The sequence below is a fragment of the Eumetopias jubatus genome, unplaced genomic scaffold, assembly GCF_037043125.1.
Source record: "Eumetopias jubatus isolate StellerSeaLion01/CBP00866 unplaced genomic scaffold, mEumJub1_p1.0 scaffold_10, whole genome shotgun sequence".
In the NCBI taxonomy this organism is placed as follows: Eukaryota; Metazoa; Chordata; class Mammalia; order Carnivora; family Otariidae; genus Eumetopias; species Eumetopias jubatus.
This window is the reverse complement of record NW_028274816.1, coordinates 107150722-107167388: the sequence shown is the minus strand read 5'-3', so window position 1 is coordinate 107167388 and position 16667 is coordinate 107150722. Positions and strand designations below refer to the sequence as shown.

General features: G+C 58.9%; 1 protein-coding gene across 2 annotated transcripts; it reads right to left on the bottom strand.

The window, feature by feature from the left end:
- Positions 1-645: 645 nt before the first annotated feature.
- PDK2 (pyruvate dehydrogenase kinase 2) lies at positions 646-15595 on the bottom strand. Of its 2 annotated transcripts, none has more exons than XM_028093721.2 (11): positions 15397-15595; positions 13378-13519; positions 7007-7078; positions 6427-6611; positions 5809-5898; positions 5535-5612; positions 2822-2898; positions 2631-2729; positions 2360-2467; positions 1648-1761; positions 646-1057 (listed from the first exon to the last, which is right to left on the bottom strand). In XM_028093721.2, the coding sequence occupies exons 1-11, from the start codon at positions 15512-15514 to the stop codon at positions 917-919; spliced, it is 1224 nt and encodes a 407-aa protein (XP_027949522.1). In that variant the 5' UTR covers positions 15515-15595; the 3' UTR covers positions 646-916. The 2 variants fall into 2 exon arrangements, with proteins under 2 accessions (XP_027949522.1, XP_027949521.1); XM_028093720.2 differs by having other exon boundaries at positions 2822-2901; positions 15397-15589.
- Positions 15596-16667: the final 1072 nt, after the last annotated feature.

Genomic DNA, 16667 nt, shown 5'->3' with positions numbered 1-16667 from the left:
CACGGCCATCATCCCAGCCACTGGGGGGAGCACACAACTTTAACCCCTGTGTGCTGAGGGGAAGGGTGGGGGCTTTCGGGGCTATAAAACTAGGTATGTACATAGAGCCTTCTAGGGAGAAAGCCACCCCAAGCACGTGCGTGTCCAGGCACGGGGGGAGTGGGGGTCTGGAGCTCAGGCAGGACCGTGTGGGTGTGGGGCGGGCAAGTGGCCGTGTGCATGTGAGGACATGCTGGGGAAAGGTTTGGGAGGCACCTGAGGGGCTCTGAGCAGCTTGGCTGGGCAGCTGATCTCCAAGTCCTCCCAGGTTCCTTCACATTAAGGGTGAGCCCTGGGTGAGAACTGCCCCCTCCTAACCTTGACCTTCCAGCTTAGGGTGGAGGGAGAGGCTGCAGGAGCAGGTCCCCAACCAGGGGCCCGAGGGTGCAACCCCCTTCTCTACCCAGGGACACCCAGCCCCTTGCTAACACTGACCCAGGGCCAGGGCCTGGGTGCCTGCACGGGCCGGGGGATAAGGCAAGCAGGGTGTCCACTTGGAAGGCCAGGGCTGTGGAGGGCAGTGAGGGGGACCCTGGACCCCTGGCAGAAAAGTGGCAGCTCTGGTCTCAGAAGGAGGACTGCCATGGAAACATGGCTCTGGGGACTCCCCCCCCCCCCCCCGATCAGGATAGAGACGTCCCCCATCCTTAGGCATCGCCCACAGAGACTGAACAGCAGGGAGACCACCAAGGGATCTGCGTGGAGACGGAGACTGGCACTTAGCCCACAGACTGGTCACCACAGAGATTTTCATAGAGACAGAAGCTGGTCGTCAGGGAGAGCCACTCCCCACCTGGGGGGATGAGGAGGGGCACCGTGGTGGCCAGTCCTGGAGACAGCAGTCTCTCCTCTCCGGTGCAGGGGAGTCCGGCGGCCCTTAGCTGACACGGTACGTGGACGTGTTCTTCGGCTCTGTGCTGGGCACACACCAGTCGCCAGCCTCCTGGATGGTCTGGTAGTGGCGCCAGGCTGACTTGTTGTAGACGGGCAGGCGTTCCACCGAGTCCGTGGACAGGGCCTGGAGAGCACCGGGGTCAGCTGATCCCACTTCCCCGTGCCTCACCCACTTCTCAGTCAGGCACCCTTTTCCCAGGGTGGGTTGTGGTGGTGTCAGACCATGGCCCCCGCGTCCCACCCTGTGTCTGAGTCAGCCCAGCTAGCTGCCAGACACTGGCCGAGACAACGAACCCCGGCCCAGAAAGACCCATGAAAGGACCTGTCGCTTCTTTGCCTTGCTCCTGCCCATTCCAGAAGGCTACTCACTCAAAGAGTCAGGGAGGTAGAGGGAAGGTGGGCTGTGACCTTGAAGAAGGTCACCAATTCTGGGCCTCAGTCTGCCCCCGAGCTGAATGACAAGTTCTCTATGGTACCCCCCTTCCTTCTGTGTATAAGAAGTCCAAGGTCCCCAGAAGAGGGGTCTTAGTCATGGGCCAGGGACTTCCTTGAACTGCCTGCCGAGCTGGGAGTGTCTGCAGGCTGTGGAACTGCAGCTTTGCTCTGATTCCCAGTCTGGAATGAGGAAAGGAGTGCAGGGGTGGAGACGAAACCTACCAGCGGGCTGACCGGCCCGCACACCCCGCTAGCCGGGCCCTGCGCCAGGACCCTCACCTTGAGATAGATGACAGCGTCGGTCCCAAAGCCCTCCATGGAGAAGAGCTGCAGGTCTCCCTGGAAGTACTTGGCATAGAGGCGGGAGATGGGGAGCCCGTACCCGAAGCCAGCCTACAAGGCGGTAGGAAGGGAGCGTGACCAGGAGGCTGGTGCTGGGCTTCCTGGAGCCAAGGGACCAATGCACTGAGTTGGGGTCGGGCCAGGGGCTTCCCAGAATCCCCCGGGGGTGAGGGCAGTCAGTCTGGTGGGGCCCGAAAGGCGGAACAGTCCCAGCTGTGGGTAGTAGTCAGCGGGGCTGGCAGAAGAGCTCAGCCCTAGGAGCCAGCAGGTCTGGACCAGCGGGTGTGGACAGGTCACGGGGCTCCTGGGTCTCAAGTTCCCAAACCCAGCCCCACCTGCTCTGCTGGGCGTGACAGAGAGGTGCTGATGAGTGAACTTCAGGGGGTACAAAAGGGAGAGGGAGAATTGAGGAAAGGTGACAGAGAGACGCCGGCAGCTCAGGTGGGAAGGCAGCGGCTGCAGGCTCAGGGGGGTGTGAGGAGCAGAGGGGCCGGGACTGGGAGAGGGGACTGACACCACATACAGCCACACAAGAACGAAGACCATGGGAGGTGAGGCGAAAGATGGGGAGAGGGACAGTTTGATGAGAAGAGGTGAAAAGACAGGCATCCTTTAGGAGGTGGGGGGCACAGGAGGGAGACCATCTCACCAGTGGGGTCCCTCCGGTGCCGGGCTGGGGAGTGGGCGCTGTGGAGTACATGTAGCTAAAGAGTCGCTCGATCTTCCTCAGGGGAACTCCCCCACCTCGGTCACTCATCTGGGGGAGACAGACGTGGCTTCAGGCTCACGCCCCCCGCCCCCTGACACCCCTGAGCTCTTGGTCGTCCGCATCCCCAGGGTCTTCTCTGAGCCCATGTCCTGGCAGGAGGGAAGTCCCCGCCCCCCACTGCTCTCTGGCCCCCAAATCAAGCGTCACATACTTTGATGGACAGATCTTCCTCACCCAAGGCCACCATGACCTTGATAGGTGGGAGGACAAGGCTGGACTCGTGGCTTTCCACGGTTGCACGCATGGCATTCTGTGCAGGGAAAGGCGGAGGAGATGAGTCAGAGCGGCCTAGCCCTAACCAGCCCCAGCGCCGCGGAGGACCATCACCCCCCACCTCCTTACCTTGAAGAGTTCGAAAAGCATGTGATAGAGGTGGGAGGGGACATAGACCATGTGAATTGGCTGTTTGGAGTTGGATGCTGCTGGGGAAGTCAAGACCAAGGATCAGGAAATTGTCAAGAGGTCACCATTCAGCATTCACTGACTCAGCACCTAGCACCCAGCACTCAACCACCCATTTATCTTCCAACCATCTGCCGGGCCATTCATCCAGCATTTATTCATCCAGCTATCCGTTCATTCGGTGTCCATTCAACCATCTATCCATACAGTATCCATCACTATACAATGTCCATGTCCATCCATCCACCCGTCCACCCCTCCATCCAACCACTATATCAACATCCACTAATTCCTCTATCTACCCATCCAGCATCCATTCAACCATCCGACTGTCCCTCAACTGTGCATCTGTTCAAACATCCATCCTTCTTCCCATCTACCCATTCATTCACAGAGTCCAGATCCGGCCTTCCATTTATCCGCTGTTTATCTAGCCCCTTCAACCATTCAAAAAATATCTATCCAGCCTATATTCAGCCTACTAGCATTCGCCTGGACCCCAGAACCCCTGGAGAGCTTTTTAATCCAGTGCGGAGAGGGGAGGGGTGCTGCACATGATTCTGACACCAGCACTCGGCCTCTCAAGAATCGCTGTAGCCTGGAGAGCTTCCTGGTGTGAATGACTGCCTGTCTTCTCCTGGTGCCTGGCACACAGCTTTGTCTGCAGTGGGCGCTCGATAAATGTGCAATGGATTCGTGAATGAAGGAATCTCAGGCCCTGTACTGGGCAGCGGGGCATAAAGATGAATAAAATTCGGCCCTACCTGCTTGGAAATTCAAGTCTAGACAAAGGCACAACTGACTTTTACATTAAGTGCTGTACCCAGAGCTACGTGCCAGGCCCTGTGCTTGACCCTAGGGATATTGAAGTAACATGGCCTGTCTCTGTCCTTCCATCTCTGCCTCCGAGAAATTAATTAATTTAGTCATTTATTAAAAATTTTATTTATTTGACAGAGAGAGAGAGAGAGAGAGAGAGAGAGAGCACAAGCAGGGGAAGAGGGAGAAGCAGACCCCCCGCTGAGCAGGGAGCCCGATGCGGGGCTCGATCCCAGGACCCTGGGATCATGACCCAAGCCGAAGGCAGGCACCCAAACAACTGAGCCACCCGGGTGCCCCATACCTCCAAGCCATTCAGTCATTACAGAGGTATGCCCCAGGAAGCTGGGTGCCTAACCATTTTTTCTGGGAAGTCCAGGAAGGCTTTTCGGAGGACCTGGACTTGAATTGGGCCTTTCAGATGTGGGCAGCGTGACTTCCAGGCATGAAAGGCCTCAGGTTTCTGGCGCACAGGCAGGGGGTGGCTAAGGAGCAGGTGTGGGAGGGGAAGGGTAGAGAAACTTCCAGATCCCTGATCCCCCTTTCCCCTATGCCCCTGGTTCATCAGCAGGTCCTGACCTCTCTACCTCCAAGATATTTATCAAATCTACCCCCTTCTTTCCATCTCCGCTGCCTTCCCCTCCCCTGGATTCCTGCAGTGACCCCCTAACTGGCCTTCCTGACGTCTCGCCTGCCCCCTCCAACCTCTAAATATCTTTGGAATGAACGTCAGACCCTGGCATCACCGTTGCTTCGAACCCTGCAGTGGGCTTCCCCGCTGCACACAATGTCCCGGCTCCTGTCTGTGGCCCACGGGCCCTGCCTGCCTTGGCCCGTCTCCCAGCCCCCTCACTGGTCCTGCTGGTGCCTGCCCACCCACCCCACCCAAAGCAGGACCCCCGCAGCCATCCTCTCGTGTCCGTTCTTTCCCTCCTCTTGTCAGAGATACAGCCTCCCCCGAAGTTCTAACGGGCCGCTGGCTGCCCAGCTAGAGAGACTGAATTGCCGGCCTCCCTGGCAGCTAGACCTGGCCAGGTGACTTAGGGGAGCGACTGTCCAACCCCCGGGGCCTGCCTTCTCCATCCTCCTCCCCTTCTCCAGCTGGGACTGAGACATGAGGCTGGGGAGCCGGCTTTGCTGCTCCACCCCAGGGGCTGGAAAGAGGGAAACCTCTCTTTGAATGAAGCCACTGTTATCTGGATTCTGAAAAGGCAGCCAAGCTGATACCCTAGTAAATACACTGCTCCGCCCCATCACTGTCACGTGACCTCATCTCGTTTCCTCCCTGTCCCTTGTCACCATCTGAAATTAGCTTGTTGGGGCGCCTGGGTGGTTCAGTCGTTAAGCGTCTGCCTTCGGCTCGGGTCATGATCCCAGGGTCCTGGGAGCGAGCCCCGCATCGGGGCTCCCTGCTCCGCGGGAAGCCTGCTTCTCCCTCTCCCACTCCCCTGGCTTGTGTTCCCTCTCTCGCTGTGTCTCTGTCAAATAAATAAATATTTTTTTAAAAATGAAATTAGCTTGTTGATTATTTGCTCACTGGCTAACAGCCCCCTTCCCCAGCCTCCCCAGAATGAAGAATGTAACCTCCATGAGAACAGGGACCTTCCTTGGCATGTTCACTGCTTAATAAATACTTAGCAAATAAATCAGTAATAATAGTGCTAATAATAAGTCAATAATAGCTCTGCTTCTGTCCCATCCGTTTCTTTTCCTTTTTCTTTTTTTTCCAGTTCCTTTCCTGACTCCCCATCTCACCTTCCTCTCCAGAGCCCTTAGACAGACAGACACGCACACGCGCATGCACACGCACACACACACACACTTGCTCACTCACTGTTGATCTCCTGGATCTCCAAGTCGGGCGAGGCCATGTAATACTTGTCACACAGGAGCTTGGCCATATCGTAGGCATCTGAGAGAAGAGAGGGGCCGTTCAGGGAATGGGCCGGTCCACCCAGCAGGCACTCCTCATGCTTGGCACTGGCACGGGGCATCGCCAACATTAAACCCAAGCGGACGAGGCCCCCACCCACGGGGGGATGACACATCCTCAGGCCAGGCAGCTGGGAGGGGGTCTCTGGGGCTCCTCTGTGCTGGGGACGGCTTACCCTTCACCACCTCGGAGACATTGCAACTGGGGTCGATGCTGCCGATGTGTTTGGGGTGGGCTGGGTTGGTGCTGCCGTCAAAAATCAGGGCTGCGGGTGAGAAGGCAGGGAGCTGTTGGTGGGGCTCCCCTCCTGCCCCCAGGACTCTCCAACTCCATCCCTACATGTAACACCTCTTCTCCCATTCCCCGGGCCCCTCCATCCCCGGCTCGGGCCATGTTTGGACTGTCCACAGACCTGAAGTATTCCTCTCAGCGGGCCTAGTCCACCACACAGCCCACGTGACATTTCTTCTTCCTTTCGCTACAGCATTTAAAAATCATTTTACTGTCCTGCATCTGAACTTATCTGAGCATGAGGAACTCATTTAATTTTCAATCGGTTATAATTTCTCAACAATCACAGTGAACACTCCGGGACTAAGGAACTCGAAACAACAAACAATTTCTGAATATAACAGAGTTGTGACGAATACCACATTGAACGCTTTTGAAAGAGGCGATGTCATTTTGCCTTCTGTAAGCGTTCACAACAAGGCACTTCCACGCTGCGGCCTTCCTCCTCCACTGTGGAGCCAGGGAGGTGCTCTTGGGTCCTGAGCCCCCCAGCCCCGCTCACTGTGCTGGTTGATGAGCATGCGGATGGAGATGCGGCTGAGGTAGAAGCGGTCCAGAAAGTACTGGATGTTCTGGTTGGAGACCGGGTCGTCGCCGTAGGTGTCCTTGTACTCAAGCACGCCCTGTGCCATGGTGGGCACCACGTCGTTGTGGCGGTTCCGGATGGTGACCAGGGCATCAGTGAACCTGCAGGGCACGGCGGCTGTTGGCCCTCACCCGGCCCCAACCCTGGGGCACCCTCAGACTCTCCCCTGCTTCGGACCTCTTCTCCACACGTCTTCATTCACAGGACCCTTCCCAACCTGACAGACCCACAGTGCCCTCCCCACGGCTTCCCAAGCCCACCCTGCATCTTCCACCGCCTGCCCGACAGCAGGGGGCACTCCTCAGGGGCAGGAGCTTGGATCCCGCCAATCAGACTCAAGGACACGGAGGCCAAGGGTTAATTCCCCCTCAGACTAGATATCCTTGAGGACAGGGATCATTTCTTCCATCCTCCTGGCCATTTCTGCCTCAGGGCTGTGACCCAGTGCCCGTCACCTGCACCTGCCCTCCTGCCCCCCACTGGGGCCCTCACTCACTGGCTTAGGGTACGATGGTCCTCAGGGTCCTTGTCCAGAAACTCCATGATGTCCAGGAGACTTTGGACATACCTGTGTGCAGTGGAGGGGGAGGGCATCACCTCAGCGCCAGGCCAGGCCTTGCCCCCTTCCCAACTGACTCAGCTGCCCCCACACCTGCCCCGCCCCTACCGTGGGCAGTGGCACACAGAGCTGCCCCCACACCGGCCTCACCCCTGCCCGCACAGAGCTGCCCTGCTTGACAGGCTACACCACACTTTTTCTCAATTCCTTTCATCTGTATGCGAGTCTCCCTGACAACACAGGAAGTTATGCAAGAACAGCTCTCATTTGCTGGTCCCCCTCATAGCACCTTTGCTGTGAAATCTAAGAATAGCAGTCTTGGAGGGCACTGGGGATCATCCCATCCCTGGGGTCTCGTGGATTATTGACCAAGAGAGAAGGCTGGGGCAAGTCGCTTAACCTCCCTGAGCCCCTTCATGGAAACCGGTCCTAACATTTGTCCTGCAGGGTTACTGTTGCAGCCCGTGGGGCACGGCTGGCAGAGTGACTGGCCCAGGGCACGTCACAGAGCAGGGGCTCAGTGAGGATTATAGCCTACCGCTCTGGGCCCCTAACCAGGGGCCGTGCACTCTGCCTAGGGAAGTGGATTTTAAATGGTGGGTGGGAAGGACACAGGAGCGGGGCAGGCATGGCCAGCTCTGACCGTGGGTGAGGCTGGAGCCCACGGAGAGCCAGGACAGCTCACTCCACTCCGAAGGCCCAGCAGGAGTGCGTGGCCCCCTGCTGCCCCCCCATCTGCAGGCCTAGTTGAGAGGCCGATTTCCCCAGGACCTAGAAGAGCTGCGGAACCAGGGGAGTGGTGGGAAGCCCCGAACTTAGGGCAGCAGGGGGCCAGCCTGTGCAAGGGAGTCAGGCTCACCTGTGGCAGCAGCCCGTGCCAACCTAGAGCCACTGCCCCCTGCCCTGTGAGCCAGGACCCCCACTGCTTCCTGCTACCGTGTCCAGCCCACGGGTTGTTCTCCTGGGGAAGGCCACAAAGCCGAGCCTCTCTCTGGTAGAAGCACTTGTAGCCAGCAGGAAGGAGGGGCTGCCAAGAGCCCTGGGACAGAGGGCTCTGTGGCCTAATGGTCTTGCTAGAAAAGGCCCCTCCACGGTAGATGCATTCCTATGGACACAGTGCTTTGACCTTGACAGGTAAGAAGGGCAGGCATTAGCCCCATTTCACAGGCTCCCCGACTGAGGCCCGAAGCAGTCATCAGGCCGGGAGGCAGGGTCGTGAAGACTCAATCCTCCGCACTCTTGCTACCCGGCAGCGCTGGCTCTGCTCAGAATGCTCCCCTCCGCGTCCCTGCCGGTTCTCTGCCCAGAATACCCTTCCCCCTCCACCTCCCCCCCCACACTGCTCTTCCCTCTCTCGCTTCAGACACTGGAGGAGCGGGTGGGGGTGCTGGCTGGGGGGCTGGCTCTGCTGATTCCTCCTCCTGGCTTTTCCACTCAGAGCTGTGTGGCCCGGGTAAGTCATGGAGCCTCTCTGGGCCTGAGTTTCCCCATCAGGAAAGTGGAGGGTTCCGTAGTACTACCGTACTACCGTACTACCGCTATCACTGCCTTTCAGTGAAGGTCAAAGGTCATACCTAGCGCCGTGCCTAGCACGCAGTGAGCACTCTCCAGATGTGCACCCTTGCTCTGAACGGTGGTTTACATATCAGTCACAGCTAAGTGCATCCTCTGAGCCCCCACACGGCACCCGACACCCTCCTCCTGGTCATACCGGGCGTAGGCTCTGAGTCCCGTTTTAATCATGCTCTGGACAGCCACCTTGCTAGGGATGGCAGGAATGGGGCCTTTCCACCCCTGGTGCTCCCCGCCTGTCCTCCCCACGCAGCAGAAGAGACCAGCCTGCCCCGTCCCCCGCCCCCCGTGCCTGCAGCCCCAGCAGACAATCACAGAGGCACTCTAAAGGCCAGGCCTCAAGCTCCCTGGAGAGTGGTAACAGGCGGGCTGACTCTGCTATGGAGTGATGAGGGCTAGAGCCTTCCTGTTGCCGAGTCTACCCAGGGTTTCCCATCCCCCAGCAGCCTTGAGGAGCATGTGGTTCTTCCCCTTTCTGTAGACGGAGACCAGCTCAGGGAAAGCAGGTGATATGGCCCAGGCCCCACGGTCAAGGGCCGTGCTGGGATTCGAACCCATGTCTGTCTGACTCCCAGTCCACACCACGTGGCCAACTGCTCACCATCCACACTGGTCCCAGCAGTGACATGACGGCTGCCGCCAGCGTCGGACAGGGCTCGGCTCTGTGCTTGCCTGCCCCCCTACTTTCGCCTCCGTGATACCCTGTGAGGTGGGTGCTCCCGCTTCCCCACTCTACAGATGAGGCAGTCACCGTGCAGAGCTGGGCTTCTCTCTCGCAGGCTATGTGCCCCCAAATCCCTGCCCCCCCTCCCCCATGCCCAGGATAAATCTTCAAGGGAGAAAACCTGCAAGTGTGCAAGGCTGGGGTAGGTAGAGAGAGGAAGGGGAAGAAACCGGCTGGAGAGTGGGGCCCAGAACCCCTTCCTAAGATGGGGTGGGGGGGCAGGCAGGGAGGGAGAGGGTGGAAGCTGGGAGGCCCTGCCTGCTGCGCCAGGAGATGAAGGGGCAGGGACAGTGTCCCAGCGCAGGCGTAGGCCCAGCGCCCTAGCTACTGGCCCCACCCCTCCGAGGCTGCCTGCCGCACCCTAGAGAACAGAAGTGGGGCCTGGTCACATGGCCAGTGAAGTAAAGGGCGCCAGGACGGACGGACAATGGGCAGTCCCCGCCAGCACAGGCATTCAAAGGGCCGCCAGCCTCAGGCCTCGGTCTCCTGGACTATGAAGCAGCGTTAGGCCCCCTACCCGCCTCCCTCGAAGGGCCACTCCTGCCAGGGAGTGGGTCCGCATGGGCTCTCGGGAGGGAGAGGACAAGATGGGAAGGATCTTCCCAGAGGACCCTGGGCCTGGCCTGAAGCCCGCTGAGGCCTGGTACCCCAGATGTCACCCTCAGGCAAGATCTGGTCCTACAGGGAGAGACACTGAGAAAGGAGTGACCCTGGCTCCTGGGCTGCTCCCACACTGACCACCAGAGAAAGAACTGGGCTCGGACCTAGGAGGCCCGAAGTAGCGGTGCACTGGCACATGTGGCATTGACTCCCCCCGCTCCCAGCAGGCTGTGGGGGCCCAATATAGCTGCCCTAGGGAAGGCCTGGGCCTGCAGACCTCAGCAGCAAATCAGGCACCCAGGACTCCTGCCTTCTGGGGCTTTCTAGCCTGCCCAGAGCCCTGGATTTGGGAGGCAGGGGGTAGAATGTGGAGGGAGGTGGAGGGGCGTGTGCATGGTAGCGTGTGTGTGTGTGTGTGTGTGTGTGTGTGTGTGTGTGTGTGCGCACCAGCCACTAGCATCCACAGCCACTGCGGATAAGGAGTGTGAACAAGGCAGTGGCCGTTTGAGGAGGGGGAGGTGGCAGACCTGTCCCGCGTCTGGAAGCTGCTCTCCGGAGGGGAGCCAAATGCAGGCCCTGAGCCAGGCAGACTTGGGCCCTGTGGCCAGCTGGGCCCTACAGAGGCCACTGAGCCGCTCCGGTACCCGGCTCGGAAATGGGGTTCACTGCAGTACCACTCTGACATCCTCAGTCTCAAGCCCAGTTATGGAAGGAGAGGCCAAGGGGTTCGGTGAGGATGGGATTCAAGCCTCGGCTCCATGCCCGGTGCGGCGCGGGCCACGGGTGCCACTGCCACGGTGCTGGTTCTTCTCAAGGGCTGTGGTTCCTACAGGGTGGGGGTGTGGGTCCCTCGCAGGTGGGGGAGGTTCGAGAGAAGGTGCTGGCCCCACTGCCCCCTGCCCCTTTCCCTACAACCCCTGCAAGACCCTTAGTGACAGGAGTGACTCACTGTCATCTGATTCTACTCTGCAACTCTCGCTCAACCCCTACCCCCCCCCCCCACTTTCTGGAAGCACACTCCTACCAGCTCCACGCCCTCCTCCGGCTGACTTTCTCACCTAGAACTTCTCTGCGGCTGAGTAACAACTCCATTCGCCTTCACCACGTCATTATCGCCACTACTGCGAACAGCATGCGTACCCGACTTTTCCATTTTCCAAACAGGAGCATTTGCTCCTTATTCGTCAGACTCTGAGGGTAGAGGCCCTCTTGCCAGGCTCCGTGGTACACTGTCCCCCTCCTCTCGTGCAAACCCTGCCCACCTCCCCACCACCTCCACATCCAAGCTGGTAGTGGGTTCTCCTGGAGGGGGCTCTGCACTAACAGGTGGCCACCTCGTCCCCATCAGAAAGTCCCTCCTCCCCTCAGATCTCAGTCTCTCTTGCTGCAGCCGATGATGCCCATTCCCTAGAAACAACCTCAGCAGGCTCCAGTCAGTGCATCAGGACATTCCAGAAATCCCATGGCCTGTTCTCCTCCAAGCTGAACCAACCACTGGGAAGTGCTCTCTCTTGTCTAACTTCGCTCTGTCCTGCTGTTACTGGACATTACTTCCAAGCTTTGAGGAAAGAAAGACCAGGCCAAGCCCACACATGCGTAACTGATTTTCAGAAATGGCCTCCACTGGGGCCTGGGGGCCTCACAGGCAGTCCAGCAGTTCCCTGCTCCCCCACACCCCGACACACATCCCCCAGCTCTCCTAGGAACACAGCGTCCAGGGAAGGGCCTGCGAGGGCCTGTTCTGGCGTCAGGGGCCTGCTGGAGAGGTAGCCAGGCCAGCCAGCCGGGCAGAGCTGGAGGAGAAGCGGGCAAACAGATGGCACCTTCTGCCTCCTCCCCACCACTTCCCCACCACCCCGTGGTGGGAAATGCTGGTTGGCTCAGAGGTCTTGGACCTCCAAGGGCCAGGGCCCAGTGAGGGGTGACCTGGCTGGGCTGCAGGAATGCCAGGCCCTGCCCTCTCCCCCCGGCCCCCTTCGCAGCTTGCACCGAAAGCACTGCAGGTGCAGAGTGAGGTCGCAGAGGCCCTGGCTGGGCCCTTGCCTGCCTCCACGCCCTGGCACAAGCAGTCCCAAGGCCTGGAATGCCCTTCCCTCCTTTCTAGGTCTAAGCTCACTCCCGGCCCCCTGGAAGGCCCAGTGACGTGCCACCTCCTCTATGTGTCCATCTCAACTTCCCCACAACTCTGCTTCAACTGACATCCAGTGCGTGCCTACTGGGAGCCTGGCCTTGTGCACAAAACACTTTCCTTACCGTATCTCATTACATCAGAGTAAGTTCTGCCTGTGCAGGTATCCATGCATAGCAACGATGCTAGAAGGGCCCCACTGAGACCTTCTGAAACCCTACCAGTGTTTGGTTATGGCGTGGAGGGGAGTGGATGGCTTTCTCTTCTATTTTTCTGTGTCTTCCAGAAAATACTTCCATGATGAGTAGGAAAAGAACCCCAATCCATGTTACTTTTTAAATAACATTTTGGTTCTTCAGTAAGAGTAACTCTTCGGCAGCTCGCTGCTCCCACCACGATCTATGTAGCTCTCAGTTTACCCACTCTCCTGCTCCCCGCGAGCTCCCGGGCTCCTGGAGGGGAGCTGCGGCTGCCGCTTTTCTGCTCCGGGCATGGCGCCGGGCTCACAGCACGTGTGGACCCCTGCTCCTGAACCCAACAGTGAACCACAGCCACGCCACACCATAGCCAGGAGGACTGGCAAAGCCTTCCGGCGCAGGTGCCACCAAAGACCAACCAGGATTAACCATCCGCACGCCTGTCACACAGCAAACTCTTGTTTGTTCTTCATGTGACCGGCCATTGGTTCATGTCATCCAGTTACGTAACCTGGGACAGAGTTCTAGAGGGACCTTTACTGAGGATTTCCCCCTGCTACTGCTGCAATTTTTGGTCTTTGCCCCTCCAAAGTTCCTGGGGGTCGGTACTGTGCCATCCCTGCGTCTGAGTGTTTTCCAACATCCAAAACAGTCCGACTTGTAGCTTGGATTAAAACATTTGAAAATTCATTTCTTCCTGTTTCTGTTTCCCTACAATGTTGCCCCCAGGTAAATATTACCCAGTAGGTGCTGGGTTTCCAGAACCAGAGCTGGTGGTGAATGCCGGTATTAGCATGGTTTGGGTTTTGGCTGCGTAAACAATTCCCCAGGTGGATCCTGGGTTTCTGGAGAAAGAAGAGTGGTAAGAATAGGGCTGGCCCACAGGCGTGGAGGCTAGGAGCTTTATCTTGGTCCCTGATCTGGCCTAGTGTTCCACCTGACCTTGGGCAACTCTCCAGCCTCTTGGAGCCCGTGCTTCCTCTCTGTCCCCACCTCTCTCAAGGCTACTGGGAGCACAGAGGCTCTGGGAGCCCAGGGGCATCTGGCAGCGGAGTGGGAGGTGCAGGGGCCTGGCCAGGGGTCTCACCAGCTCTGGACCAGCTGCACCGAGGGTGTGCTCAGCACTCGGTCTGGAAGCAGGTTGATCTCTTTCATGATGTTGGCCAGGCGCACAGGCAGCTCCTGCCTGAGGAAGGTGAATGAGGTTTTCTCACAGGCATTGCTGGACCCTGGTGGGAGGGAGAGAGACAGAGGTGAGCCCACAGAGCTGCAAACCCCTGGAGCCAGAGGTCATCTCAGGGGTCAGGTCGATTAAATCCTTCATTTCCTGAGGGTTCAGAGAAGTGACCGGGGGCACAGAGCAAAGCACCTCTCCTAATCCCCTGCAGGGCTCCCACCTCCATGCCACCCTGCCTAACCCTCTCCAAGCTTGCGTCCCCTCGCCCCCAGCCTGCTTGCCTTCAACCACAGGGGACAGGGCCACTCCCAGGTCCACTTGGAGCTTCCTCTGGCCTCAGTTACCTTACTTCTTCACTTTCTGTCCTTCCTAGCAGACACTCGCTTTGAGGGGTGGAAGGGGTAGGGTGGGGTGGATTGGGTGGGCAGAGGAGCCTGGGAAAACCACCCCTTCCCGGGTCTGGGCCTGGCTGAGGGGCGCTATGCCTGGACCATGGCAGTTGCGGGGTCCCAGGTCATTTCTGGCCCAGTCTGTCTTCACCCAGGCTGGTCTTGATGACAACTGTAGAGTTGACCCTGCATTAATGCCCACGTGGGAGGCACACAGGACCCAAGGATGGGAGCCTAAATATCTTGGTCCTTGGTCTGGCTTCAAGATGAAGACGGAGTGGTAGACTGAGGCCATGGCCTAGAGTAAGAAGAGCCAGATGCTAGTCTAAGTTCTGCTTCCAAGTCTGCCACCTAGGGCATGTGACTACCCTTCTGAAGATCTGTTTTCCCCACGGCAGTACAAGTGGACCAAATTCGACTGTGAACCCCACCCAGTCCATTTCTATAACTGGGGTCCAGTTTGGACCGGACAGCTACTGGTAGCTGGGAATGCGCCCAGGGGTCTTTCTTACATAGGACAGCTCAAAGAGGGCAGGGGGACAGGCAGACAAGTCCTGGGTAACAGGGGCCCTGTGTCCTAGATGCCACCTCCCCACCCCCTCCCATCAGTGACGCAGCTGTAACTTGAGCCAGGCACTGTCTCTTCAACTCCTGAGAAACCTGGGCACCCCCTCCTAATCCTTAGCTGGCACCATGGAAATACCACGTAGACATGGCCCACACAATGCCTGTTTCAATGGCCCCAGTGGCACAGTCTTGCTTCTGCTCCCAAGGCGCCCCCAGGGCGTTGCTGGTGGGTGATCCTGGCCCAAGAACCTAGGGGCGGCCAAGGCTGCAAGCCTCCCGACTGCACCTCATGGTGCTCCAAGCCTCAGCCTGGGAGGGGACAGGGAGCCAGGCCCAAACAGATTTGCTCTTCAAGTGTCCTTGTGTACTGGGCCAGCTGGGGGGTCAGCTTCTTCAGTGGGTGGAGGTATACTGATCAGCGATCTCCCTCCTGTTGACATTTTTCTGAAAGAGCCCAGTCCCCACCTGACCCCTGGGTGCCCAGCCCAGCCCAGGTCTCTTTCCAGATGTTTGCACCTCCTAATCCCGCCTTGTTACTCCCACCAGCGTCCCAGCCCCATTTCCTCTCCATCTCCTACTCATTGAGTCACGAGGACAACCACCTTTAACCCTTTCTGTCGGGATATACCCCACTCCCCTCCTGCCCTAACATCACCTCCTGGCTCTCCCTTACTCTCTAAGACCTCTCACAAAGCCCAGCAAGGTATTTAGACCCCTCCTTCTCAGTGCCCCCACTTCCCATTGACAGCCCAGTGTACAGCTCTTCCCCAGGATACCTTAACCCTTTCAGGGCCAGTCCCTGCCCCTCCCCCCCGCCTTAACCCTTTCCTGCCTGTGCCCCAGCAACCCTTCCCTGTCACGTAGGGCCTCTCCTCTCCTCCGCGTTAATCCTTCGTGGCCAGAGCTCCCTCCCTCACTGCCCCCCGCGCGCTGCGGGCCCCCACGGCCAGCCACCCCCCCCCCCACTCCGTACCAAAGTCCAGAAACTGCTTTATGGACAGCGGGGACGGGGAGAACTTGCTGAAGTGTTCGATATACTTGGGCGCCCCTGCCAGCGATGCATTCTTCAGCAGCGCGCGGACCCAGCGCATGGCGGCGGCGGCGGCGGCCGCAGCTCGGACTCGGGCTCGGGTCCCCCGGCGGACAGCGCTGGCGCTCAACTCGGCCCAGCCCGGCCCAGCGACGGGGACGGGCCACCTCCTCCCCGCCCCGGCCCGGGCAGTCCTCCAAACCCTGGCCAATCGGCTCGTTGAGACGCCCCGACGTCGCCAATGGCCGCTCACAAACAACGCCGGCAGAGCCAATCGCCTCTCGCCCCGGCACGTGGCTTCCCCCCCCCTCGGGCCCACCCCCTTAACCCCGTCCTTGCCGGGGCAGCCAGTTGTTTTCGGGAGGCTGCGCCATGAGCCCGCCTCCCGAGCGTTCGCTCCGCCCTTTCCTCCTCCAGGCCAAGCCCGGCTTAACCCCTGTCTCCCCAGAGGTCCCTCATTCCTCCTCCCTTTTCACTTCTTCCTCTCCCGCGCCCTCCCAAATCTTCTTCGCTCGCCTTCCCTAAAATTGTGCGGGTAGCTCTCCACGAATCCGTTCCCTCTCAAAGGGACCTGTTTCACCCGGCCTGATCCCCACTTGCGCTCCCTGAGGGGGACGATCTGGTGGGTTCCCAGTCAGGATGACAGTGACTCGGACTGGGAAAGTTTGCAAACTTCGGGATCAGGATGCAAGCCCATGTTAATCCCTCATACAGACGTGCACCCCACCCACTTCCACAAAGATCCAAGCGGCTCAGGAAAAGACCGCACCCAGAGTCAAAACCCTAACTAACGACGGGCGGCGGTGGAGGCAGCCCTTAACATCAGCGCTATGCGTGCAGTTCTCAAAACACTTTAATTATTCTCTACTCATTTGACCTGAGAAAGCGACCATCTTCGTACTGGGCTGCCTTAGAGAAAGGTCCTGCCAGGTGATCTGCGCGGGGGGCCGGGGAGCCTGCCCTTCCCCAGCCGCCCTGCGCCTCTTGTGGTGGAATGCGGTACGTCCTGATCCCCCACCTCTCCCCCTCCCCCCAGTCTTGTCCCTTTGATGTTTTCGCTCTTTCACTGTTCAGTCCCTGGGCCCCACTGACCAAGTGCTCAGTATGTGCCGGGCTTTGTGCTGGGAACAGGAAACACAGAAAGGATAAGGAGGTAGTCTTTTCATTTCTTAGTTTGGGAGGTCGCTGCCGAAGTAAATAAGTAGTTACTGTGT

Excerpts from the sequence above, each read along its gene's own strand:
- PDK2 (XM_028093720.2), bottom strand. The coding sequence starts at position 15,514 with ATGCGCTGGGTCCGCGCGCTGCTGAAGAATGCATCGCTGGCAGGGGCG. Across the intron at positions 13,520-15,396 it reads AAAGCAGTTTCTGGACTTTG|GGTCCAGCAATGCCTGTGAG; the intron begins GTACGGAGTGGG and ends CCCTCCCACCAG. Across the intron at positions 5,613-5,808 it reads TGTCTCCGAGGTGGTGAAGG|ATGCCTACGATATGGCCAAG; the intron begins GTAAGCCGTCCC and ends CTCTTCTCTCAG.